The sequence below is a fragment of the Salmo trutta genome, unplaced genomic scaffold (genome assembly GCF_901001165.1).
Source record: "Salmo trutta unplaced genomic scaffold, fSalTru1.1, whole genome shotgun sequence".
Taxonomy (NCBI): domain Eukaryota; kingdom Metazoa; phylum Chordata; class Actinopteri; order Salmoniformes; family Salmonidae; genus Salmo; species Salmo trutta.
Window position 1 is genome coordinate 2,050,217 of NW_021823154.1, and position 26,106 is coordinate 2,076,322.

The window sequence follows — 26,106 nt, forward strand, 5'->3', positions numbered from 1 at the left end:
TGAAGGTGATCTTTTGGGGATAAATGGTCATAAAAAACAAGAAGGACCAAGGGGCACTAAAAACAAAGTTACAATGCCTTTATTATGATGGCATGTTCAACAGAACAATATCTATAAAAACTCTGACACGTTTCAGCATAGCCTTCGTCAAGGAGTACAATGACACAAATCTCTACTGAACATACCATCATTATAAAGGCATTTTTACTTCATGAAGAGGGCATTGGTCGTCCTTGTTTTGGATGAACAATCTAAAAAAGGTACATTAACCCCCTTCAATGTGCGCTTCAAATAGCTTCCCCAGCACCATGGAACTAAAGGAATAGTGCCAAAAGTACAAACCCTGTTTACTGAACCGCACAGTAAGCTAAATTAACCACACCTAAAATAATATTTGAACGACACATTTCAACAGGTGTGCTATTTTCAGCCCTGCCAATTGTATACTATATAGTGTATACTAATAGGATACTATACGATCACTTACCAACAAGATAGTCTATCATCTCTGGGTCTTCCTCCAAGGGGAAGCAGCTGATCCATTGCTGTAAGTCAGCGTCGCATAAGGTCCTCTTCCTTGTGATGTCTAGAATCGTCAGTAACTCGTAGCATGCAGCCTCTCCTTTGGCCGAGACCCAGTCCAGTATTTTTCTGGTTTGGTCAAAACGGTCAACTTCAGCCTGAATTTTACTGACTTCCTCTTCATGAAGAACCTTGCGCTGGAACAGGTTTTCCACAATGAGGGGCAGATTCTGGAGCCTTCCAATGAGACGTCGCCTTCCATTTGTAATGTACTCTAAAGCAGATTGATTTGTAGAAGCCATGTCTCAGGTTATTTCTGCAGCATCACTGGTATGTTTCAACACGTAGGATCTCTGGAAGAAGACAGTACATAGTCAGTCAATAGTAGAACAGTCAAGTAATGATTAGGTTTATTTATTTCATTTAAAACTTTTTATCCCATGTAAACAAAACATACACTCAATCAAATGTATTTATAAAGCCCTTATTACATCAGCTGATGTCACAAAGTGCTGTACAAAAACCCCAAACAACAAACAATGCGCTAGTAGGTAACTGCGCTAGTCGTTACTGCGCTAGTCGTTACTGCGCTAAGATCAGCGGATGACAATACAACCTGATATTATATTATTTAGGATATAAAGAAACAAATCAAACTAGTTTGTATACGTCCTATAGACAACTAAATATACTAGTCAGATTTATGGACTGCAGATCCTTTGACAATTCGTTAGACTCAATTTTCCGACCTTTTTATGAAGTCTAGTCTGGACCAGCTAAAATGTAGCAAGTAGGGCCTAGCCGTCATTTAACACGTTATTATGATAGATTGTTTTGAAAACCCTTACCTCGTGTCCCTGAAATCTGTCTCTGCTGCAGTGGCCTCGTGTGTAGCTATACCTATTTTACTTTCACTTATACTTCCGTGTATAAAAACATTATAGGGGCGGTTCAGCAAGACGCAACGTTTTGGAACGTTCAGATAGAAATACACGACGTAGAACAAACATCTGACATTTAGAATAAGGAATAACGTCCGCTCTATTCATGGCATTTCTATCGGCAACATTCGACAGCGTTTGGCTCCTGAACGTGGTTTTGTTGTTGTAATCACCAGCAGGAACGCTGTCTCATACTTTCCATGGGTGTATTCAATAGTGCAAATCGTGGCAAAACAGTTTGCAACAGAAAATAGCCATTCTCACTGGACAAGTTAAGATTCGTCCCTCCCTGTTTCGGCCGGTTCGTTTCCGTTTGGTTCCTGATGAATACACCCCAGGGCAACGTTCAGTCGCCAAACGTTGTCGAATGTTACAGATATAATTACCAGATATAGAGCCGACCTGATTCACTATTCTAAATGTCAGAGAGGCATGTTTGTTCATAACATCTGAATGTTCCAAAACATTGGGTCCTGTTCAGTGAACATTCCCCAATTAGTTTAGTCCCGGGCAATGACTATCATTTCATTCATGCATTATGAATGAAGCCGGTCGGTCAGTCTATTAAAATCTATAGGAGTTATAATCTTAATGACGTGTAAACTATGATGTGGAACTTGTCTCTGGAGTTTCCAGGCTGCTTGCTGAATGAATGAACTACAGCAGTGAGCAGTCAGTTATTACATTGGAGACTAAGAAAGTATTTTGCGTGAGATATAAGAGGTGTGCCAGAATTAGAGGGTCAAATGCGTCGTCTCTGTTATGACAGGTGATAGTTATGATCTCTGTTATGACAGGTGATAGTTATCATCTCTGTTATGACAGGTGATAGTTATCATCTCTGTTATGACAGGTGAGAGTTACCATCTCTGTTATGACAGGTGATAGTTATCATCTCTGTTATGACAGGTGAGAGTTGGCATCTCTGTTATGACAGGTGAGAGTTGGCATCTCTGTTATGACAGGTGAGAGTTGGCATCTCTGTTATGACAGGTGAGAGTTATCATCTCTGTTATGACAGGTGATAGTTATCATCTCTGTTATGACAGGTGAGAGTTGGCATCTCTGTTATGACAGGTGAGAGTTGGCATCTCTGTTATGACAGGTGAGAGTTGGCATCTCTGTTATGACAGGTGATAGTTATCATCTCTGTTATGACAGGTGAGAGTTGGCATCTCTGTTATGACAGGTGAGAGTTGGCATCTCTGTTATGACAGGTGAGAGTTGGCATCTCTGTTATGACAGGTGAGAGTTATCATCTCTGTTATGACAGGTGATAGTTATCATCTCTGTTATGACAGGTGAGAGTTGGCATCTCTGTTATGACAGGTGATAGTTATCATCTCTGTTATGACAGGTGAGAGTTGGCATCTCTGTTATGACAGGTGAGAGTTGGCATCTCTGTTATGACAGGTGAGAGTTGGCATCTCTGTTATGACAGGTGAGAGTTGGCATCTCTGTTATGACAGGTGATAGTTATCATCTCTGTTATGACAGGTGATAGTTATCATCTCTGTTATGACAGGTGATAGTTATCATCTCTGTTATGACAGGTGAGAGTTGGCATCTCTGTTATGACAGGTGATAGTTATCATCTCTGTTATGACAGGTGATAGTTATCATCTCTGTTATGACAGGTGAGAGTTATCATCTCTGTTATGACAGGTGATAGTTATCATCTCTGTTATGACAGGTGAGAGTTATCATCTCTGTTATGACAGGTGATAGTTATCATCTCTGTTATGACAGGTGAGAGTTATCATCTCTGTTATGACAGGTGAGAGTTGGCATCTCTGTTATGACAGGTGATAGTTATCATCTCTGTTATGACAGGTGATAGTTATCATCTCTGTTATGACAGGTGAGAGTTGGCATCTCTGTTATGACAGGTGAGAGTTGGCATCTCTGTTATGACAGGTGATAGTTATCATCTCTGTTATGACAGGTGAGAGTTGGCATCTCTGTTATGACAGGTGAGAGTTGGCATCTCTGTTATGACAGGTGATAGTTATTATCTCTGTTATGACAGGTGAGAGTTGGCATCTCTGTTATGACAGGTGATAGTTATCATCTCTGTTATGACAGGTGATAGTTATCATCTCTGTTATGACAGGTGAGAGTTATCATCTCTGTTATGACAGGTGATAGTTATCATCTCTGTTATGACAGGTGAGAGTTGGCATCTCTGTTATGACAGGTGATAGTTATCATCTCTGTTATGACAGGTGAGAGTTGGCATCTCTGTTATGACAGGTGAGAGTTGGCATCTCTGTTATGACAGGTGAGAGTTGGCATCTCTGTTATGACAGGTGAGAGTTGGCATCTCTGTTATGACAGGTGATAGTTATCATCTCTGTTATGACAGGTGATAGTTATCATCTCTGTTATGACAGGTGATAGTTATCATCTCTGTTATGACAGGTGAGAGTTGGCATCTCTGTTATGACAGGTGATAGTTATCATCTCTGTTATGACAGGTGATAGTTATCATCTCTGTTATGACAGGTGAGAGTTATCATCTCTGTTATGACAGGTGATAGTTATCATCTCTGTTATGACAGGTGAGAGTTATCATCTCTGTTATGACAGGTGATAGTTATCATCTCTGTTATGACAGGTGAGAGTTATCATCTCTGTTATGACAGGTGAGAGTTGGCATCTCTGTTATGACAGGTGATAGTTATCATCTCTGTTATGACAGGTGATAGTTATCATCTCTGTTATGACAGGTGAGAGTTGGCATCTCTGTTATGACAGGTGAGAGTTGGCATCTCTGTTATGACAGGTGATAGTTATCATCTCTGTTATGACAGGTGAGAGTTGGCATCTCTGTTATGACAGGTGATAGTTATCATCTCTGTTATGACAGGTGAGAGTTGGCATCTCTGTTATGACAGGTGATAGTTATCATCTCTGTTATGACAGGTGAGAGTTGGCATCTCTGTTATGACAGGTGATAGTTATCATCTCTGTTATGACAGGTGAGAGTTGGCATCTCTGTTATGACAGGTGAGAGTTGGCATCTCTGTTATGACAGGTGAGAGTTGGCATCTCTGTTATGACAGGTGAGAGTTGGCATCTCTGTTATGACAGGTGATAGTTATCATCTCTGTTATGACAGGTGATAGTTATCATCTCTGTTATGACAGGTGATAGTTATCATCTCTGTTATGACAGGTGAGAGTTGGCATCTCTGTTATGACAGGTGATAGTTATCATCTCTGTTATGACAGGTGATAGTTATCATCTCTGTTATGACAGGTGAGAGTTATCATCTCTGTTATGACAGGTGATAGTTATCATCTCTGTTATGACAGGTGAGAGTTATCATCTCTGTTATGACAGGTGATAGTTATCATCTCTGTTATGACAGGTGAGAGTTATCATCTCTGTTATGACAGGTGAGCGTTGGCATCTCTGTTATGACAGGTGATAGTTATCATCTCTGTTATGACAGGTGATAGTTATCATCTCTGTTATGACAGGTGAGAGTTGGCATCTCTGTTATGACAGGTGAGAGTTGGCATCTCTGTTATGACAGGTGAAAGTTGGCATCTCTGTTATGACAGGTGATAGTTATCATCTCTGTTATGACAGGTGAGAGTTGGCATCTCTGTTATGACAGGTGATAGTTATCATCTCTGTTATGACAGGTGATAGTTATCATCTCTGTTATGACAGGTGATAGTTATCATCTCTGTTATGACAGGTGATAGTTATCATCTCTGTTATGACAGGTGAGAGTTGGCATCTCTGTTATGACAGGTGATAGTTATCATCTCTGTTATGACAGGTGAGAGTTGGCATCTCTGTTATGACAGGTGATAGTTATCATCTCTGTTATGACAGGTGATAGTTATCATCTCTGTTATGACAGGTGATAGTTATCATCTCTGTTATGACAGGTGTAGGCAACGGCGCTCATGAGGGTTTTCTATTGTAAAAATCAGTTGCCATTCAACAGTTGTAAATACTGCAGATTGTAGGTCTACCGTTCATAGTTGTTCGTCCTCTCTCCCGCCTGAGCGGACAGCGGAGACTCGCAGGTTTCATTCTGATGTGGACCAGTGTGGCGTGAGCAGCAATAGTGGAATCGGCAGTTCGCCTTCTCAAAAAAAGTCCCCCACTGTAACTGATGCAAACCGATAAATATAGTGAAAAAATGCCACAACTGGACAATATCATGCTAAACAATGTTGGAATATTGCTGTATAAATTCTAAGACAGTAATATTTGTGTAATTTCAAAATAATTGGTTCTGTTGGTGTGATTAGGCTGATACCCCATTTCCGTTTCCAAGCCATAGGTTAGGCTGGACATATAAGAATGCCCCCAATGCAATTCTGGGGCAGGGACGAGTTGGGTAAACCCTGGTGTGGGCTGTATAAAGGCTATATTCTCTAGAGAAACCCTGGTGTGGGCTGTATAAAGGCTACATTCTCTAGAGAAACCCTGGTGTGGGCTGTATATAGGCTACATTCTCTAGAGACACCCTGGAGTGGGCTGTATAAAGGCTATATTCTCTAGAGAAACCCAGAGAAACCCTGGTGTGGGCTGTATAAAGGCTACATTCTCTAGAGAAACCCTGGATTGGGCTGTATAAAGGCTACATTCTCTAGAGAAACCCTGGTGTGGGCTGTATAAAGGCTACATTCTCTATTGAAACCCTGGTGTGGGCTGTATAAAGGCTACATTCTCTAGGGAAACCCTGGTGTGGGCTGTATAAAGGCTACATTCTCTAGATAAACCCTGGTGTGGGCTGTATAAAGGCTACATTCTCTATTGAAACCCTGGTGTGGGCTGTATAAAGGCTACATTCTCTATTGAAACCCTGGTGTGGGCTGTATAAAGGCTACATTCTCTAGAGAAACCCTGGTGTGGGCTGTATAAAGGCTACATTCTCTATTGAAACCCTGGTGTGGGCTGTATAAAGGCTACATTCTCTAGGGAAACCCTGGTGTGGGCTGTATAAAGGCTACATTCTCTATTGAAACCCTGGTGTGGGCTGTATAAAGGCTACATTCTCTAGAGAAACCCTGGAGTGGGCTGTATAAAGGCTACATTCTCTAGAGAAACCCTGGTGTGGGCTGTATAAAGGGTACATTCTCTATTGAAACCCTGGTGTGGGCTGTATAAAGGCTACATTCTCTATTGAAACCCTGGTGTGGGCTGTATAAAGGCTACATTCTCTATTGAAACCCTGGTGTGGGCTGTATAAAGGCTACATTCTCTATTGAAACCCTGGTGTGGGCTGTATAAAGGCTACATTCTCTATTGAAACCCTGGTGTGGGCTGTATAAAGGCTACATTCTCTATTGAAACCCTGGTGTGGGCTGTATAAAGGCTACATTCTCTATTGAAACCCTGGTGTGGGCTGTATAAAGGCTACATTCTCTAGAGAAACCCTGGTGTGGGCTGTATAAAGGCTATATTCTCTATTGAAACCCTGGTGTGGGCTGTATAAAGGCTACATTCTCTATTGAAACCCTGGTGTGGGCTGTATAAAGGCTACATTCTCTATTGAAACCCTGGTGTGGGCTGTATAAAGGCTATATTCTCTATTGAAACCCTGGTGTGGGCTGTATAAAGGCTACATTCTCTATTGAAACCCTGGTGTGGGCTGTATAAAGGCTACATTCTCTATTGAAACCCTGGTGTGGGCTGTATAAAGGCTACATTCTCTATTGAAACCCTGGTGTGGGCTGTATAAAGGCTATATTCTCTATTGAAACCCTGGTGTGGGCTGTATAAAGGCTATATTCTCTATTGAAACCCTGGTGTGGGCTGTATAAAGGCTATATTCTCTATTGAAACCCTGGTGTGGGCTGTATAAAGGCTACATTCTCTATTGAAACCCTGGTGTGGGCTGTATAAAGGCTACATTCTCTATTGAAACCCTGGTGTGGGCTGTATAAAGGCTACATTCTCTATTGAAACCCTGGTGTGGGCTGTATAAAGGCTACATTCTCTATTGAAACCCTGGTGTGGGCTGTATAAAGGCTACATTCTCTATTGAAACCCTGGTGTGGGCTGTATAAAGGCTACATTCTCTATTGAAACCCTGGTGTGGGCTGTATAAAGGCTACATTCTCTAGAGAAACCCTGGTGTGGGCTGTATAAAGGCTACATTCTCTATTGAAACCCTGGTGTGGGCTGTATAAAGGCTACATTCTCTAGAGAAAAGACAAACTAAAGTGAACATGAAACTACTAAAGTAACATTATATGGACCAGCTAACCAAATACACTAGACCCCATTATACACTACTATATGGACCAGCCAACCAAATACACTAGACCCCATTATACACTACTATATGGACCAGCCAACGAAATACACTAGACCACATTATACACTACTATATGGACCAGCCAACCAAATACACTAGACCCCATTATACACTACTATATGGAACATTATACACTACTATATAGACCAGCTAACCAAATACACTAGACCCCATTATACACTACTATATGGACCATTATACACTACTATATGGACCAGCTAACCAAATACACTAGACCCCATTATACACTACTATATGGACCAGCCAACCAAATACACTAGACCACATTATAAACTACTATATGGACCAGCCAACCAAATACACTAGACCACATTATACACTACTATATGGACCAGCTAACCAAATACACTAGACCACATTATACACTACTATATGGACCAGCCAACCAAATACACTAGACCCCATTATACACTACTATATGGACCAGCCAACCAAATACACTAGACCACATTATACACTACTATATGGACCAGCCAACCAAATACACTAGACCACATTATACCCTACTATATGGACCAGCTAACCAAATACACTAGACCCCATTATACACTACTATATGGACCAGCTAACCAAATACACTAGACCACATTATACACTACTATATGGACCAGCCAACCAAATACACTAGACCCCATTATATACTACTATATGGACCAGTCATCCAAATACACTAGACCACATTATACACTACTATATGGACCAGCCAACCAAATACACTAGACCACATTATACACTACTATATGGACCATTATACACTACTATATGGACCAGCTAACCAAATACACTAGACCCCATTATACACTACTATATGGACCAGTCATCCAAATACACTAGACCACATTATACACTACTATATGGACCAGCTAACCAAATACACTAGACCCCATTATACACTACTATATGGACCAGCTAACCAAATACACTAGACCACATTATACACTACTATATGGACCAGCCAACCAAATACACTAGACCCCATTATACACTACTATATGGACCAGCCAACCAAATACACTAGACCACATTATACACTACTATATGGACCAGCCAACCAAATACACTAGACCGCATTATACACTACTATATGGGCCATTATAAACTACTATATGGACCAGCCAACCAAATACACTAGACCACATTATACACTACTATATGGACCAGTCATCCAAATATACTAGACCACATTATACACTACTATATGGACCAGCCAACCAAATACACTAGACCACATTATACACTACTATATGGACCAGCTAACCAAATACACTAGACCCCATTATACACTACTATATGGGCCAGCTAACCAAATACACTAGACCACATTATACACTACTATATGGACCAGCCAACCAAATACACTAGACCCCATTATACACTACTATATGGACCAGCCAACCAAATACACTAGACCCCATTATACACTACTATATGGACCAGCCAACCAAATACACTAGACCCCATTATACACTACTATATGGGCCATTATAAACTACTATATGGACCAGCCAACCAAATACACTAGACCCCATTATACACTACCATATGGGCCAGCCAACCAAATACACTAGACCACATTATACACTACTATATGGACCAGCCAACCAAATACACTAGACCACATTATACACTACTATATGGACCAGCCAACCAAATACACTAGACCCCATTATACACTACTATATGGACCAGCCAACCAAATACACTAGACCCCATTATACACTACTATATGGACCAGTCATCCAAATACACTAGACCACATTATACACTACTATATGGACCAGCCAACCAAATACACTAGACCACATTATACACTACTATATGGAACAGCCAACCAAATACACTAGACCACATTATACACTACTATATGGACCAGTCATCCAAATATACTAGACCACATTATACACTACTATATGGACCAGCCAACCAAATACACTAGACCACATTATACACTACTATATGGACCATTATACACTACTATATGGGCCATTATAAACTACTATATGGACCAGCCAACCAAATACACTAGACCACATTATACACTACTATATGGACCATTATACACTACTATATGGACCAGCCAACCAAATACACTAGACCACATTATACAGTACTATATGGGCCAGCCAACCAAATACACTAGACCACATTATACACTACTATATGGGCCAGCCAAACAAATACACATACCACATTATACAGTACTATATGGGCCAGCCAACCAAATACACTAGACCACATTATAAACTACAATATGGGCCATTATACACTACTATATGGACCAGCCAACCAAATACACTAGACCACATTATACACTACTATATGGGCCATTATACACTACTATATGGACCAGCCAACCAAATACACTAGACCACATTATACACTACTATATGGGCCATTATACACTACTATATGGACCAGCCAACCAAATACACTAGACCGCATTATAAACTTCTGATCAAAATGTTGACAAGTTGGAGGGCTCTCAATTCTCGGTCCATGTGTAGTCTAGCCCACCCAAAATGTATTAGGAAACCTTAAATTGCAATGTTCTTATTATGATCGATTGTTAGAAAAGTCTTACCTTGCATCTCTGAAATCTCTAATGTCGTGTGTACATTGTACTTTCACCTTTAGGCTACTTCCGTCTATAAAAACTTTGTGGTGCGTTCAGCAAGACGCAACGTTTTGGAACATTCAGATAGAGACGCTATGTAGAACAGACAAGCCTCTCTCTGACGTGAATAAATAATAAGGAATCACGTCGGGTCTATTCATGGCATTTCTATCGGGAATGTTCAACAACATTTGGATACTGAACGTGGCATTGTTGTAGTAATCGTTGTAGTAATCAATAATTGGTTTATTAATCATTGTTGTAGTAACTTATCAGGTGTGCTAAAACGGTACATGCAGGGTGTATTCATTAGAGAACGCCGTAGCAAAACGTTGGACAAGTTTAGCTTAGTGCCTCCCTGTTTCGGTCAGTGTGTTTCTGTTTGGTTCCTGATGAATACACCCCAGGGCAGCGTTCAGAGAGGTTCTATCAACATAGCGTAGGTCTATATCTATCTGGACGTTCCCAAAAGTTGGGTCCTGCTCAGTGAACGTGCCCCATTTATATAGAATATGTAATGCATGTCAGACATGGTTTATAGTCCTATATAGACTACACTATCAAGAGACATGGTTTATAGTTCTATATAGACTACACTATCAAGAGACATGGTTTATAGTCCTATATAGACTACACTATCAAGATACATGGTTTATAGTCCTATATAGACTACACTATCAAGATACATGGTTTATAGTTCTATATAGACTACACTATCAAGAGACATGGTTTATAGTTCTATATAGACTACACTATCAAGAGACATGGTTTATAGTCCTATATAGACTACACTATCAAGATACATGGTTTATAGTTCTATATAGACTACACTATCAAGAGACATGGTTTATAGTCCTATATAGACTACACTATCAAGATACATGGTTTATAGTTCTATATAGACTACACTATCAAGAGACATGGTTTATAGTTCTATATAGACTACACTATCAAGATACATGGTTATTACTACACTATTAGTACAGTTAATAAATGACACTAAGTAAAGCAATATAATATTTAATATCGATTCATCAACATACCTGAGATTGGGGAGAGACGAGAACCCATGCTGGACTAAGATCCCACAGGAGAGTTGTAGTAAACTAAACCAGGTTGTCACCAGGACAGGAGAGTTGTAGTAAACTAAACCAGGTTGTCATGGGGACAGGAGAGTTGTAGTAAACTAAACCAGGTTGTCACCGGGACAGGAGAGTTGTAGTAAACTAAACCAGGTTGTCACCGGGACAGGAGAGTTGTAGTAAACTAAACCAGGTTGTCACCAGGACAGTAGAGTTGTATTAAACTAAACCAGGTTGTCACCAGGACAGGAGAGTTGTAGTAAACTAAACCAGGTTGTCACCAGGACAGGAGAGTTATAAACTAAACCAGGTTGTCACCGGGACAGGACAGTTATAGTAAACTAAACCAGGTTGTCATGGGGACAGGAGAGTTATAGTAAACTAAACCAGGTTGTCACTAGGACAGGAGAGTTGTATTAAACTAAACCAGGTTGTCACCAGGACAGGAGAGTTGTATTAAACTAAACCAGGTTGTCACCAGGACAGGAGAGTTGTAGTAAACTAAACCAGGTTGTCACCAGGACAGGAGAGTTGTAGTAAACTAAACCAGGTTGTCACCAGGACAGGAGAGTTGTAGTGAACTAAACCAGGTTGTCACCGGTACAGGAGAGTTGTAGTAAACTAAACCAGGTTGTCATGGGGACAGGAGAGTTGTAGTAAACTAAACCAGGTTGTCACCGGGACAGGAGAGTTGTAGTAAACTAAACCAGGTTGTCAGCAGGACAGGAGAGTTGTAGTAAACTAAACCAGGTTGTCATGGGGATAGAAGAGTTATAGTAAACTAAACCAGGTTGTCACCGGGACAGGAGAGTTATAAACTAAACCAGGTTGTTATGGGGACAGGAGAGTTGTAGTAAACTAAACCAGGTTGTCACCGGGACAGGAGAGTTGTAGTAAACTAAACCAGGTTGTCACCAGGACAGGAGAGTTGTAGTAAACTAAACCAGGTTGTTAAGGGGACAGGAGAGTTGTAGTAAACTAAACCAGGTTGTTATGGGGACAGGAGAGTTGTAGTAAACTAAACCAGGTTGTCACCTGGACAGGAGAGTTGTAGTAACCTAAACCAGGTTGTCATCAGGACAGGAGAGTTGTAGTAAATTAAACCAGGTTGTCACCGGGACAGGAGAGTTGTAGTAAACTAAACCAGGTTGTCACCGGGACAGGAGAGTTGTATTAAACTAAACCAGGTTGTCACCGGGACAGGAGAGTTGTAGTAAACTAAACCAGGTTGTCACCAGGACAGGAGAGTTGTAGTAAACTAAACCAGGTTGTCACCGGGACAGGAGAGTGTAGTAAACTAAACCGGGTTGTCACCAGGACAGGAGAGTTATAGTAAACTAAACCCGGTTGTCACCAGGACAGGAGAGTTATAAACTAAACCAGGTTGTCACCGGGACAGGAGAGTTGTAGTAAACTAAACCAGGTTGTTATGGGGACAGGAGAGTTGTAGTAAACTAAACCAGGTTGTCACCAGGACAGGAGAGTCGTAGTAAACTAAACCAGGTTGTTATGGGGACAGGAGAGTTGTAGTAAACTAAACCAGGTTGTTATGGGGACAGGAGAGTTGTAGTAAACTAAACCAGGTTGTCACCGGGACAGGAGAGTTGTAGTAAACTAAAACCAGGTTGTCACCGGGACAGGAGAGTTGTAGTAAACTAAACCAGGTTGTTATGGGGACAGAAGAGATGTAGTAAACTAAACCAGGTTGTCACCGGGACAGGAGAGTTGTAGTAAACTAAACCAGGTTGTCACCGGTACAGGAGAGTTGTAGTAAACTAAACCAGGTTGTCACCAGGACAGGAGAGTTGTATTAAACTAAACCAGGTTGTCACCAGGACAGGAGAATTGTAGTAAACTAAACCAGGTTGTCACCAGGACAGGAGAGTTATAAACTAAACCCGGTTGTCACCAGGACAGGAGAGTTATAGTAAACTAAACCAGGTTGTCACCGGGACAGGAGAGTTATAAACTAAACCCGGTTGTCACCGGGACAGGAGAGTTGTAGTAAACTAAACCAGGTTGTCACCAGGACAGGAGAGTTGTATTAAACTAAACCAGGTTGTCACCAGGACAGGAGAATTGTAGTAAACTAAACCAGGTTGTCACCAGGACAGGAGAGTTATAAACTAAACCCGGTTGTCACCAGGACAGGAGAGTTATAGTAAACTAAACCAGGTTGTCATAGGGACAGGAGAGTTATAGTAAACTAAACCAGGTTGTCACCAGGACAGGAGAGTTGTATTAAACTAAACCAGGTTGTCACCAGGACAGGAGAGTTGTATTAAACTAAACCAGGTTGTCATGGGGACAGGAGAGTTGTAGTAAACTAAACCAGGTTGTCACCAGGACAGGAGAGTTGTAGTAAACTAAACCAGGTTGTCACCAGGACAGGAGAGTTGTAGTGAACTAAACCAGGTTGTCACCAGTACAGGAGAGTTGTAGTAAACTAAACCAGTTTGTCACCAGGACAGGAGAGTTGTAGTAAACTAAACCAGGTTGTCATGGGGACAGGAGAGTTGTAGTAAACTAAACCAGGTTGTTATGGGGACAGGAGAGTTATAGTAAACTAAACCAGGTTGTCACCGGGACAGGAGAGTTGTAGTAAACTAAACCAGGTTGTCACCGGGACAGGAGAGTTGTAGTAAACTAAACCAGGTTGTCACCAGGACAGGATAGTTGTAGTAAACTAAACCAGGTTGTCAGTGGTACTAAAGTGAGGAGTCACAATCCATGAAACCTGAATGGCTACAACATCGTTTCTTTCAACTCGGTAAAAAAAAATACATGGGAGTCGTTTAAATTGTTAAACTCTTGTGCTTATTTTAGCAGGTTCGCTCGTTGATAGTAGTCCTGTATTGTAGGATAGTGTCTGTCCAGTTCCTGTTTTCTAGGGTTGATCACCGTCTGATGAGGAAAGGGTCAGGATCGTAACATAAAATCAATTTATTTGTAAACATACTGAACAAGCGTTATGAGACTTGAAACACAATTTCAAGTATCGAATAGGTTGAATATGTCATAAAACTGCCATTTATCGGTTAACAAGATAGAACTTCTAAGTTCCAAGAAATGGAACGTTCCAAAAGGAGATTCCGTCGACGTCATTGACCTAAGATGGTGCATCCTGGTAAATGGGCGGGTCCAGCTATCCCGAGATCGGCCTGCCAGAGGGAGATGTCTTCAACAAACAACTTTTACATCGGCATGAAAAGATACACACTTGGGGTGGGATGGCTTTCATACCAGCAATAACTTGAAACAGATGATTTAGGATTTACTAGTAATGATTTCAACCTTTAGAGAAAACACAGTTGTCACGACTCCCGCCGAAGTCGGCTCCTCTCCTTGTTCGGGTCGACGTCACCGGTCTTCTAGCCATCGCCGCTCCACCTTTCATTTTCCATTTGTTTTGTCTTGTTTTTACGCACACCTGTTTTACATCCCCTCATCAGTCTACGTGTATATTATCCTCTGTTCCCCCCATGTCTGTGTGTGTAATTGTTCGTCACGTGTCATGTGTGACGCTTCATACTGGTTTTTCGCCGGGTCTTGTTAGGAACCCGTGGTATTGTATGCTGTACATTATTTGTGTGACGAGTGCGCTGTTCGCTTTTGCCTTTGGCGGGAGTGTCGTTACACAGTTGCGTCCCGACTGTTTTCCTTCTGCCAAATAAAGTGTTCCTGTTCACTCATCTCTGCTCTCCTGCACCTGACTTCAGTTAACCAGTTGCGCACACTGTTGACAACATTGACAAACACCAATCATGTGCCTCATGGTACATTAAAAACACAAAAACGAAATATTCATAAATGATTTACACGGTCAAAAAATGTAAACATTAGGGAGGTTTTTCTGTTGATATCAGAAAAGAAAGCCTTAACTTTTTTGTTTTAGTTTTATTTGGATAGAGACAAGTACCAACACATTAAACAATCTTCAGATGCTCTATAGTGTTTCCAGCCTAAACTCATTTCCAACACCTGTCCCTAGATGGTTGTTACGGAAACAAAAGGAAAGAAATACATCATCAACTGATAATCACATCAAACTTTATTAGTCACATGAGTACAACAGGTGTAGAACCTTACAGTGAAATGCTGAATACAACAGGTGTAGAACCTTACAGTGAAATGCTGAATACAACAGGTGTAGAACCTTACAGTGAAATGCTGAATACAACAGGTGTAGAACCTTACAGTGAAATGCTGAATACAACAGGTGTAGAACCTTACAGTGAAATGCTGAATACAACAGGTGTAGTAGACCTTACAGTGAAATGCTGAATACAACAGGTGGAGAACCTTACAGTGAAATGCTGAATACAACAGGTGTAGAACCTTACAGTGAAATGCTGAATACAACAGGTGTAGTAGACCTCACAGTGAAATGCTGAATACAACAGGTGTAGAACCTTACAGTGAAATGCTGAATACAACAGGTGTAGAACCTTACAGTGAAATGCTGAATACAACAGGTGTAGAACCTTACAGTGAAATTCTTACTTACAAGCACTTAACCAACAATGCAGTTTTAAGAAAATACCCCAATAAAAGTAAGAGATAACAATAACAAATGATTAAAGAACAGCAGTAAATAACAACAGCGAGGCTAAATACAGGGGGTACTGGTTCAGAGTCAATGTGCGGGGGAACCGGTTAGTTGAGGTAATTGAGGTAATATGAACATGTAGCTAGAGTTAGTTATTAAAGTGACATTATCATTACATTATAGTTACATTATCACTTCGATATCATTACCGCTGCATTATCATTAAAGTATCATTACATTATCACAATGATATGCACAAAACAAATGTCATAGGCTACAGTTAGATCAAATGGAATACATTTTTACCTCCAATATTTACAACAAATGGAGGTACAAGGATCTTAAAGAGATGCTCCGGTACTTTAGCCACTAAGAACATATTTTACATTTTTTATCTCACACTTTGGGCTGGATGTATTTATACATGATTGGACTGTTCCAGCTGTAACAACCAGTTCGGTTGATAACACAGTAGTTTATACATGATTGGACTGTTCCAGCTGTAACAACCAGTTCTGTTGATAACACAGTAGTTTATACATGATTGGACTGTTCCAGCTGTAACAACCAGTTTTTTGTTTGTGTTTTGTATTAAAATGTTCCATCAGTTTATGTTCCACATTATACTGTCATTATACAACATTATCTTCACCAGATGTCAAACCTCTTGTCTGTCAGAAGGGTCTTCTGTCCTGGATTCAGCCTTCTCTTCCTGGACAAAGACCTGATGTTGTTTCACCAGATGTCAAACCTCTTGTCTGTCAGGAAGGGTCTTCTGTCCTGGATTCAGCCTTCTCTTCCTGGACAAAGACCTGATGTTGTTTCACCAGATCTCAAACCTCTTGTCTGTCAGGAAAGGTCTTCTGTCCTGGATTCAGCCTTCTCTTCCTGGACTAAGACCTGATCTTGTTTCACCAGATGTCAAACCTCTTGTCTGTCAGGAAAGGTCTTCTGTCCTGGATTCAGCCTTCTCTTCCTGGACTAAGACCTGATGTTGTTTCACCAGATGTCAAACCTGTTGTCTGTCAGGAAGGGTCTTCTGTCCTGGATTCAGCCTTCTCTTCCTGGACTAAAACCTGATGTTGTTTCACCAGATCTCAAACCTCTTGTCTGTCAGGAAGGGTCTTCTGTCCTGGATTCTGTTGTTGAAGAGTCTATAGAACATGATAATTATGAATCATTATTACATCATTAGACAACACATCTCTATCCGCCAACTGTTGCCCCCAGCAACAGACACACCCATATGATCTCACACACACATGCTCTGCTCACCGTCACACACACCCTTACCGTACGGTGTGTATTGAAGTGTTGGTAGAGACCAGTTGGAGTATTCTGTCAGTCAGAGCATCAGTGATGTCATTGTGGCTCAGGCTACAACAGAGAGAGACAGAAAGAGAGAGACAGACAGAGCGAGAGAGAGAACAAGTGATCAGACATTTGCCATCTAGTGTGTCTCTCACACACACACACACACACACACACACACACACTGAAAGCCACTCACTCCAGGACTTGTACTTTATGCAGGTGTGTGATCAGGGGCTGTAGGTGGTGGTCTGTGAGTTGACAGTGGCTGAGGTCCAGTTCTGACAGACCCTCTGAGTGTTCCAGAACCAGGGCCAGAGATCCACAGGCCTTCTGGTCCAGCCTGGTCTCACTGAGGTCCAGCTCCCCATCCAGGGCTCTGCACAGGGACTCTGTGTGCCTCAGCAGCCCCTCTTCAATCCCCTCACACACAAGGTCCAGCAGCTGAAGTAGCAGAGCTTTGCTGGGGCTGAGAGGACCAGAAGCAGAGACAACATTATGACACAGAGTAGGTCTAACTCCTACTGATAAACTAGTTGGTCAAATGTTTGTCTTTGTGTGTCTAACCTCAGCTTGACAATATGCAGGATGGGAAGCAGCTCCCTCAGTGCTCTGTCCTCCACCTCACAGTCTCTTAGGATGAGCTGGACCTGGTTCTGGACCAGCTGAGTGCTGTGTTGGTTCTGCTTCAGAACAGAGTTGATGTCCCTGCAGTGGTCAGTGGTCAGACACAGAGCCTCCCCCTGGTCCTGAGCTGACAGGTCCACAGAGGAGGAGCAGGAGAAGTCCAGCCTGTAGTGCAGAGACCTGAGCAGCCATACTGCTGTTGGTGGTGGTGATGGTGCCCCCTGCTGGACCTGAGAGGCAGCACAGCACTGGAGGAAACTCAGCAGTAACTTCCTGTCAACACTACAGACAGAGAGAGAGACAGAGCGCGAGACAGAGCGCGAGACAGAGCGCGAGACAGAGCGCGAGACAGAGCGAGAGACAGAGCGAGCGGGCGAGACAGTGAGAGACAGAGAGCGCGAGACAGTGAGAGACAGAGAGCGCGAGACAGAGAGAGACAGAGTGAGAGACAGAGCGAGAGACAGAGTGCAACAGAGAGACAGAGCGCGAGACAGAGAGAGAGACAGAGAGAGAGACAGAGAGAGACATTACATTATACTAAGGTTAGGGTTAGAGGTTAAATCAGTCAGAAAAGTAGAAAGCCTCATAGTTATATCCATTCTAGCAGGGTCAAAGAGTGCCAACTAAACCTGAGTTGGGAGACTCTGTCCAGAAGAGGCAGGATGTTCTCTATCTCCCCCGGTGGTATGGAGGTCCACAGCAGGTTGACTTTGACTTGGTGGCTGTGCTGCAGGGTAAAACACAGAGCAGTACAGTCCACTCTGTCCAGCTCTCTGCTGTTCAGGTTGATCCAATGGTCTGAAGACCTCAAAAAACTGGACACACAGTCACTGTCTCTACTGTCATAGATCTGTCTGATGGAGGACTTTACAAAGCTGGAACTGGACCTGAACAAACATGAAGAATGGATTGTTGTGGTTATGTCAAGGTTATATAAAGGATAACTCACATAGTAACAACTGGCTGGATAGGACATGAATAATTAAAGTCTATAAATATTGAATAAAGATCTCCCACCTCTTGAATAAAACCCTAATGATATTACAGAGGACAACTCAGAACAACATGTCACTGGATATAAATAGTTATTTTCTTCTTTCTAGAAAGTCTGAATAGAGAAAGAAGTTCTCCCACCTCTTGAGGGTAACCCTTCCCAGAAAGGGGAGAAGATCTGAGATGTTCTTCTCTAGAAGCCTGTTCTTCCTGAGGTCCACAGTGATGTTGTGGGTTGAATGCTGCAGCAGAGAGAGAAGCACTTCCCAGTCCAGCCTGCAGGAGGTCAGGTCTCCACCAACCTTCTCCAGGAACCACTGAGTCAAGTCCTTGTCCTGAGCTTCATACACAACTACAGTCAGCTGCTGCAGAGTGTCTGAGTTCAGTCTAGGAGGTTGGAACATACAGGCAGTCAGAAATATGAAGAAAAACACATGAATGAAGTTACTATTTCTACTTTAAAAAACATCAGCTTCAGACTGACCTGAGAGAGAGGGGTCCCTGGTGACACAGCAGTGTGATGAGAGAGTGACCCTGGATCCAGAAATCAGTCAGGTCCAGACACTGAACCCTCCAGAGTCTCAGCAGGGACGCCACACTACTCAGAGCCCTGGATAACACTCTCTCTGGTGGCTGGCTGCTCTTTAGGACCAGGGAGAGTTCTGGGACAGTCAGAGGAGTAGTACCTCTCTCTGTCCTCCTAACCAGTCTGGACAGTTTCACTGCCATACCCACATTCAGCCTGGAATGAAAAGACAAAACTCAAGTCACTTTAAACAGAGAAACCTTGTCAGATAAATACTCAGTAGGAAAATCAATTATTCATTAGACCTGTAAAAGCTGTCTGACTGAACATACCTGAGCTTGTGGAGCTTTGACTCATGTCTCAAAAGAAGTAAGGCTCCTTGGAGAGAGATCTTGCTGGGGGTGAGAGTGAGATCCACTCTGGAGGCACAGAGACCCAGGACTCTCCCCACAGACCTGCAGGTTTTCCTGGGTAACTCTCCTCCCAGTGACAGGGTGGAGCCCAAGGCCTGGAGGAGAGAGGCCAACTGCTGGTCCTCCTCTCTGGACCTCACAGGGATGGATTCACACACAGTCTGGAAGAACCTGTCACCATCACAGCTGAAACAGCAAAACATGGGGGACATCAAATCAGACATTTAGGAGACAGTGACGTCCAAAAGTATTGGGACAGTGACACATTCGTTGTTGTTTTGGCTCGGTGAAAATGCCCTGACAAAGCTGACAGTTTGACCTTTAACCTCAGTCATTGTATCATGTCAAAGTGTACAGAGACAAAATAACAAATGCATCACTGTCCCAATACTTCTTCCTCACTGTACATGAATACCTGCCTGTCATATGGAAACACCATGTCACAAAAAAGTTATATAATATACATGACATTTGGTTTAGTAGATTAGATATTCTGAATACTAACGCAACATGTGTTATGTCAACAAATCTTCGTATAAATAAAATAAAAATATATAAAACATGTATAAAAAAAAACAGATATACCACCACACATGTTCAGACTCACCTCAGCTGTGAGATGTAGGACAGACACTGAAGGAAACTCCTCACTTCACTCTCTTCATCTGACCAGCCCTTCAGCTCTACTGGTTTCTTCTCTGGTTGGAGTTTCAGCAATTCTAGGAGGAGGGAGGCCTTTCTCTCTGAGAGGTCTATGGACCAGACTTCAGGACTGGCTGACTGGTAAACTGGCTGTAATGCTGGAAGGACACTCCTGCCTGTTTGAGTCTGATAGTCCTTCACATGTGAGTACAGATCCAGCAGGAAATCACATTGATATTCCTTGATCTCATCATCATCATAATACGAGTCACAGAAGGGGAAAGTTCTGTAATTCCACACTGATGATACCAGCTTCAGTGTCTTCTCTCCTGTCTGCTCCTCCCACTCTGCTGCTTGAGACAGGAGATCCACCAGGAACTTGATCTGCTTTGAGGGATCAGACCACCATGGATAGAAACTGCAACAAGGACAGTAAACAGCTGATTCAGAAATGGATGAACACATGAAACCAGTCATAGCTAAAGATATATGAAGTAGTTATACATTTACATAATGTGCTTTGGTTATATGTTAAAGAATTTAATTTTAGAGACTTTCACATGATTTATCTGTGACATTTAGTAAAGCAACATTAGTTATGTCAGGAAATGGGCTGATAAATGTTCCCAGATTCACCAACATGTGAAGTTTTATACGGAGCCTTCACCGTGTGCTGCCACTTTGCATCAGCAGTCAGAAAGGAAGCTCTCTGAGGGGCAGTTTGATAGTGTGATGCTGCACAACTCTGGTTTATTTTCCCTCTTCCCTCACTCTCTCTCTCTCTTCCCCTCTCTCTCCCCCGCCTCTCCCCCCCGCCGTCTGTCCCCCCCTCCTCTCTCTCTCTTCTCTCTCTCTCTCCAGTGCTTTACACTGCAGCAGACTTTATTATTGTTTTCCATGCTCTTCCTTTTGAGGTTCAGCATTGCTGGACTATTATTGCCCTGCCAGACGTATTTGGGTTGACATTTTAGTTAACCTCTCTGGGACAGACTATTCAACAGCCAGTGAAATAGCATGACGCCAAATTCAAAACAACAAAAATCTCATAATTCAAATTTCTCAAACATACAACTACTATATCCCATTTTAAAGATACACTTCTCGTTAATCCAACCACATTGTCCGATTTCAAAAAGGCTTAACGGCGAAAGCATAACATTAGATTATGTTAGGACAGCGCCGAAACAAGAAAAACCACACAGCCATTTTCCAAGCAAGGAGAGGCGTCACAAAAAACAGAAATGCAGCTAAAATTAAATCACCAACCTTTGATGATCTTCATCAGATGGCACTCATAGGACTTCATGTTACACAATACATGTATGTTTTGCTCGATAAAGTTCATATTTATATCCAAAAACCCCTATTTTACATTGGCGTGTAATGTTCAGAAATGTTTTGCCTCCCAAAACTTCCGGTTAATGAGCACATCAATTTACAGAAATACTCATCATAAACGTTGATCAAATATTCAACTGTTATTCAAAGAATTATAGATACACTTCTCCTTAATGCAACCGCTGTGTCAGATTTCAAAAAAGCTTTACAGCGAAAGCATACTTTGCTATAACCCGAGTATGGCGCTCAGTCACAAAACCAAACCCGCCATTTTATGGAGTCAACAAAACTCAGAAATAGCATTATAAATATTAACTTACCTTTGATGATCTTCATCGGAATGCACTCCCAGGAATCCCAGTTCCACAATAAATGTTCATTTGTTTCGATAAAGTCCATCCTTTATGTCCAAATACCTCCTTTTATGTTCGCGCGTTCAGTCGAGTAATCCAAATCCACTATGCTCGGGCAGTGAGCTGAGACGAAAAGTCAAAAAAGTTATATTACAGTTCGTAGAAACATGTCAAACGATGTATAGAATCAACCTTTAGGATGTTTTTATCATAAATCTTCCATAATATTCCAACCGGACGATTCCTTAGTCTTCAAAAAAGAAAAGGAGCACAGCTAAATCTCACGTGAGCACGCGCCACTGAGCTCATGTCATTTTCTCCGTCATCTGATACCAATGGCTCTTATTCTCTCCCCATTCACAGTAGAAGCATGTAACAACGTTCTAAAGACTGTTGACATCTAGTGGAAGCCTTTGGGAAGTGCAAAATGACCCCACTGACACTGTATACTAGATAGGGAATCACTTGAAAAACTACAATACTCAGATTTCCACACTTCCTGCTTGGAATCTTCTCAGGTTTTTGCCTGCCATATGAGTTCTGTTATACTCACAGACATCATTCAAACAGTTTTAGGAACTAAAGTGTTTTCTATCCAAATCTACTAATAATATGCATATCTTAGCTTCTGGGCCTTAGTAGCAGGCAGTTTACTCTGGGCACCTTCTTCATCCGGACGTCAAAATACTGCCCCCTACCCTAGAGAAGTTAAAGGGAGGTTTCTTGCCAGTTTATTGTATCTTGTTATTTGAACTGTATTGATGTGGTACTAATGACATGTGGCCCAGAAGATTGTGGACATTTTAAGGCCTTTGTTTGTCTATGACCCCCCACCATTCATACCCTCTGCACTCCTCCACTGGGAGGTAATACAGATTATTACAAATCCTCTAATGTTGATGACTGGGTTCTTTCTTGTAAATAGTTTCTATGAAGTTGCCGTTAAATTGCTCTGCCATCATTATTGTATGAGGTGTTATTGGTGGGGTTTCCCCTGTGCTGTGATGGGTGTTTTATATGGTGTGTCTTATCTTTTCTCTCCACTGGCTATCTGGCTAACAGGCTACACTCTAGACAGTCTCTTCTGCTGATGTGTGTGTCTGGTAGTGGGTCTCTCTCTATCCTACTCTTTTCCTTTCTGCAGGGTTAATACCTGCCTGGCGCCCCAACAAATGATTTACCTTTACCCCTCTCTAACAATACTGCTACAAGATTTACCAACACTTGAAGTTTTATATGTCAAATGTTTCTACAAGATAATAACAACTAGCATCACATAATCACTAACCACCACACATGTTCAGACTCACCTCAGCTGTGAGATGTAGGACAGACACTGAAGGAAACTCCTCACTTCACTCTCTTCATCTGACCAGCCCTTCAGCTCTACTGGTTTCTTCTCTGGTTGGAGTTTCAGCACTTCTAGGAGGAGGGAGGCCTTTCTCTCTGAGAGGTCTATGTACCAGACTAAGAAGTAAATTGTTGATTAAAATACCTGTGTACCAAAATATTTGGTCAGGGTATTAACAAACTAGCGAAAGAAATGTCCCTATGTAACACCAGTAATGATGTAATGTTATAACAATGATAGACACTATGTAACAGTGATTATCGATCTATGATAGTCCAATATACTTCGCAGGTCGACAACTCATTATTTTCATTTAATTTCAGCCAGAACGATGTCTTACTTATTAAAATATTTTTCACATGCATGTCAAGATAGATTGACTTGATGTAGCTCACCATTGACTGGGACATCTGTCTCTCTGCTGGTTTCACTGGTGTCTCCTTCTCCTTCTCCATAGACAGCTGACACTCTGACTCTGTAGCAGGTACTGAGGTTCAGAGATATGATGCATTTACATTCAGGTCCCTCTGTTACCATGGTAGACCAGCCCTCCAGTCCTGCCTCTTTATAGTCCACTTTGTAGTGGAGTACAGAGGCACCATCTTCAGACTCAGGCTGGAACCAAGTCACTTTGATGGTTTCCATTGTTTTGTTCAGCAGCCGGCTCACATACAGATGTTCAGGTGGGGATCTCAGGGTCTTGACCTCAATGACCTTGCTGAAGTCACTCATACCAGAGTGTTCTATAACAGAGTACCTGATCTGGTACAGTGTGAATGGTTTCAAACCTGCCACTACACAGGTTTCTGCAGGAGCCAGGGTCACTACCTCATTCCATGGCCGTTTGCTAACCTTCATAAAACTAGTAGTCATGACTCTGTACTCTACTCTGTATCTCTCAGGTCTTCTGATGGTTGACTGTGGAAACGTCAGGAGGACACAGCTCTGTTTTCTCTCTGCTACCTGGACTGGATCAGGTTTTAATCCCAGCAGGAAGTTGGTGGTGATGAGACTGCCTTGTTGATACAGACGAATGGAGGATCCAGGAACACTGATATCTGGTATAACTGCTGCAATGAACTTGATGTTCTCTCCATCTCTGCTGTCTTCATAGGATTTGGTGAACAAGCGGAGGTCAGATTTTAATTTCTGAGTTAAATCTGGAGGTTTGAATGGTCGCTGTGTCTCCTGCTGTCCAGTGAGATCAGATTGATTCATTGTGTTCTCTTGTACAGAGAGTTTGTGCTGCTCCATGGTGGAGAGGAATGGATCTTTATCCTCCAGGGAGGTCAGAGTGAAACACAGCAGCCTGTCATTTGAGGATCTGAGGACACCGTCCAGCTCTTCCTGAGATTTCATTATGGGGATGTTTCTTGTTTTACAGACATTCAGAGCCTTCACCTCCGCTGCCTTGTTGTTTAGCCACAGTGGTACGGACTGAGGACAGAACGGAGACTGGTCATGGTTCTGGAGAATGTCTCTCAGTCTGTTTTCATCCACCCCTTCACTCTCTCTCATGGTCTTTACTGCCATGGCCAGCTCTCTCTTAAACTCTGACTGGTACTTCTGCAGAAGCTCTGATAATCTAGACAGTTTATACGTCAGATCAGGAAACCATTTCATCACACAACCATTGGTGGAGTCTGTCATTATCTCCTGGCATCTCATGGTGGCCTGCCTCAGATGGTCCAGCACTCCCTCTGCCTTGGTGAAAAATAGAATTTCAACTGAATGTCCCAGATTCTTCAGAGGATAGAGCCATGCGTACAGAGGCACTGCTTTCTCTCCTTCCTGTCCAAGGTGCTTCGGGAGAGTTTCATAGACTTGCAGAGCTCTGTCATACGTCATGGAGCCATTGATATGGTCTACATCACAGTAGAGAGTACACTGATACAACGAACTGTTCAGTTTCTCAGTGTCACTCAAGCTGGAAAAGATCTGATCTGCACTGAAGGTGGGCATCATCTTCTTCACAACTCTGTGCATATCCGCCTCTCCTGCACCACTGTGTTGTCCACTGATGTGTTTGCTGTCAAAGATAAAGAATGCTTGAGCTCCATAGAGAACAGCCATGACCACATGAGTTGCCTTTCGTTGTGTTCTGTCTGTCTCCTCCTGAAGCACCCTGTGACTGAGCATGTCCAGTCTGGTAGTGGTTCTGTACTGTAGAGTGACCCGGTCCTGCAGTGTGGACTGAACAGGATGGTTCAGGTATCCAGCAGCACCACCAACCTCCACCAGTCCAGACAGGACACTGGCTCTGAGAGGAGTGGTCACATCCAGAGCCCTGAATCTGTCCTGAAGGGAGTCTCCTTCAATACACTTCACCTCTGTGAGAGGCCGAGGTAGAGACTGACGCATGAAGGCTATTGTACTGTTATCCCAAAGACTGACATCTAAGGAGATAAAACAATATTACATTCACTGCAGAACTTCACAATATATCACAATACATATTTCACAATATGAACTATTCACAAGACAAACTATAAAGTCCAGCACTCAACAAAATGGATACCTTTGATAGCCCAGCG

General features: G+C 42.2%; 3 protein-coding genes across 26 annotated transcripts in view; 1 reads left to right on the plus strand and 2 right to left on the minus strand.

Annotated features, from left to right (window-relative positions):
- LOC115189393 (uncharacterized) overlaps window positions 1-26,106 on the plus strand; it is a 415,115-nt gene that overhangs the window by 196,551 nt on the left and 192,458 nt on the right. The window lies entirely within an intron of this gene.
- LOC115189398 (uncharacterized) overlaps window positions 1-26,106 on the minus strand; it is a 77,823-nt gene that overhangs the window by 40,945 nt on the left and 10,772 nt on the right. The window contains exons 1-2 of one of the 15 annotated variants that reach the window (XM_029747984.1): window positions 1,371-1,601; window positions 488-875 (exon numbers count right to left, since the gene is read on the minus strand). The exons of the other annotated variants lie outside the window; for them this stretch is intronic. Coding sequence (XP_029603844.1) covers window positions 488-824 — 337 coding nt within the window. The 5' untranslated portion in view covers window positions 825-875; window positions 1,371-1,601. Of the gene's footprint in view, window positions 1-487; window positions 876-1,370; window positions 1,602-26,106 lie in introns of those variants that run through there. 15 annotated transcript variants of the gene reach the window in all.
- Window positions 16,418-24,494, minus strand: LOC115189412 (uncharacterized). 3 transcript variants are annotated; one of them, XM_029748020.1, is made up of 12 exons: window positions 23,968-24,494; window positions 23,532-23,688; window positions 20,496-20,948; window positions 19,808-20,080; window positions 19,434-19,691; window positions 19,091-19,336; window positions 18,586-18,843; window positions 17,897-18,238; window positions 17,529-17,798; window positions 17,312-17,395; window positions 17,122-17,172; window positions 16,418-17,033 (listed from the first exon to the last, which is right to left on the minus strand). In XM_029748020.1, exons 1-12 carry the CDS (start codon window positions 24,443-24,445, stop codon window positions 17,018-17,020), a joined length of 2,886 nt encoding a protein of 961 aa, XP_029603880.1. In that variant the 5' UTR covers window positions 24,446-24,494; the 3' UTR covers window positions 16,418-17,017. The 3 variants fall into 3 exon arrangements, with proteins under 3 accessions (XP_029603880.1, XP_029603884.1, XP_029603881.1); XM_029748024.1 differs by lacking the exon at window positions 20,496-20,948 and having other exon boundaries at window positions 19,808-20,074; XM_029748021.1 differs by lacking the exon at window positions 20,496-20,948.

What these genes read in the sequence shown, in the direction of transcription:
- LOC115189412 (XM_029748020.1), bottom strand. Translation starts at nt 24,445, where the DNA reads ATGACTACTAGTTTTATGAAGGTTAGCAAACGGCCATGGAATGAGGTA. An exon ending in TCCTACATCTCACAGCTGAG is followed by an intron (nt 20,949 to 23,531) that starts GTGAGTCTGAAC and finishes TCCTTGTTGCAG; the next exon opens with TTTCTATCCATGGTGGTCTG. An exon ending in CATAAAGTACAAGTCCTGGA is followed by an intron (nt 17,396 to 17,528) that starts GTGAGTGGCTTT and finishes TCTCTGTTGTAG; the next exon opens with CCTGAGCCACAATGACATCA.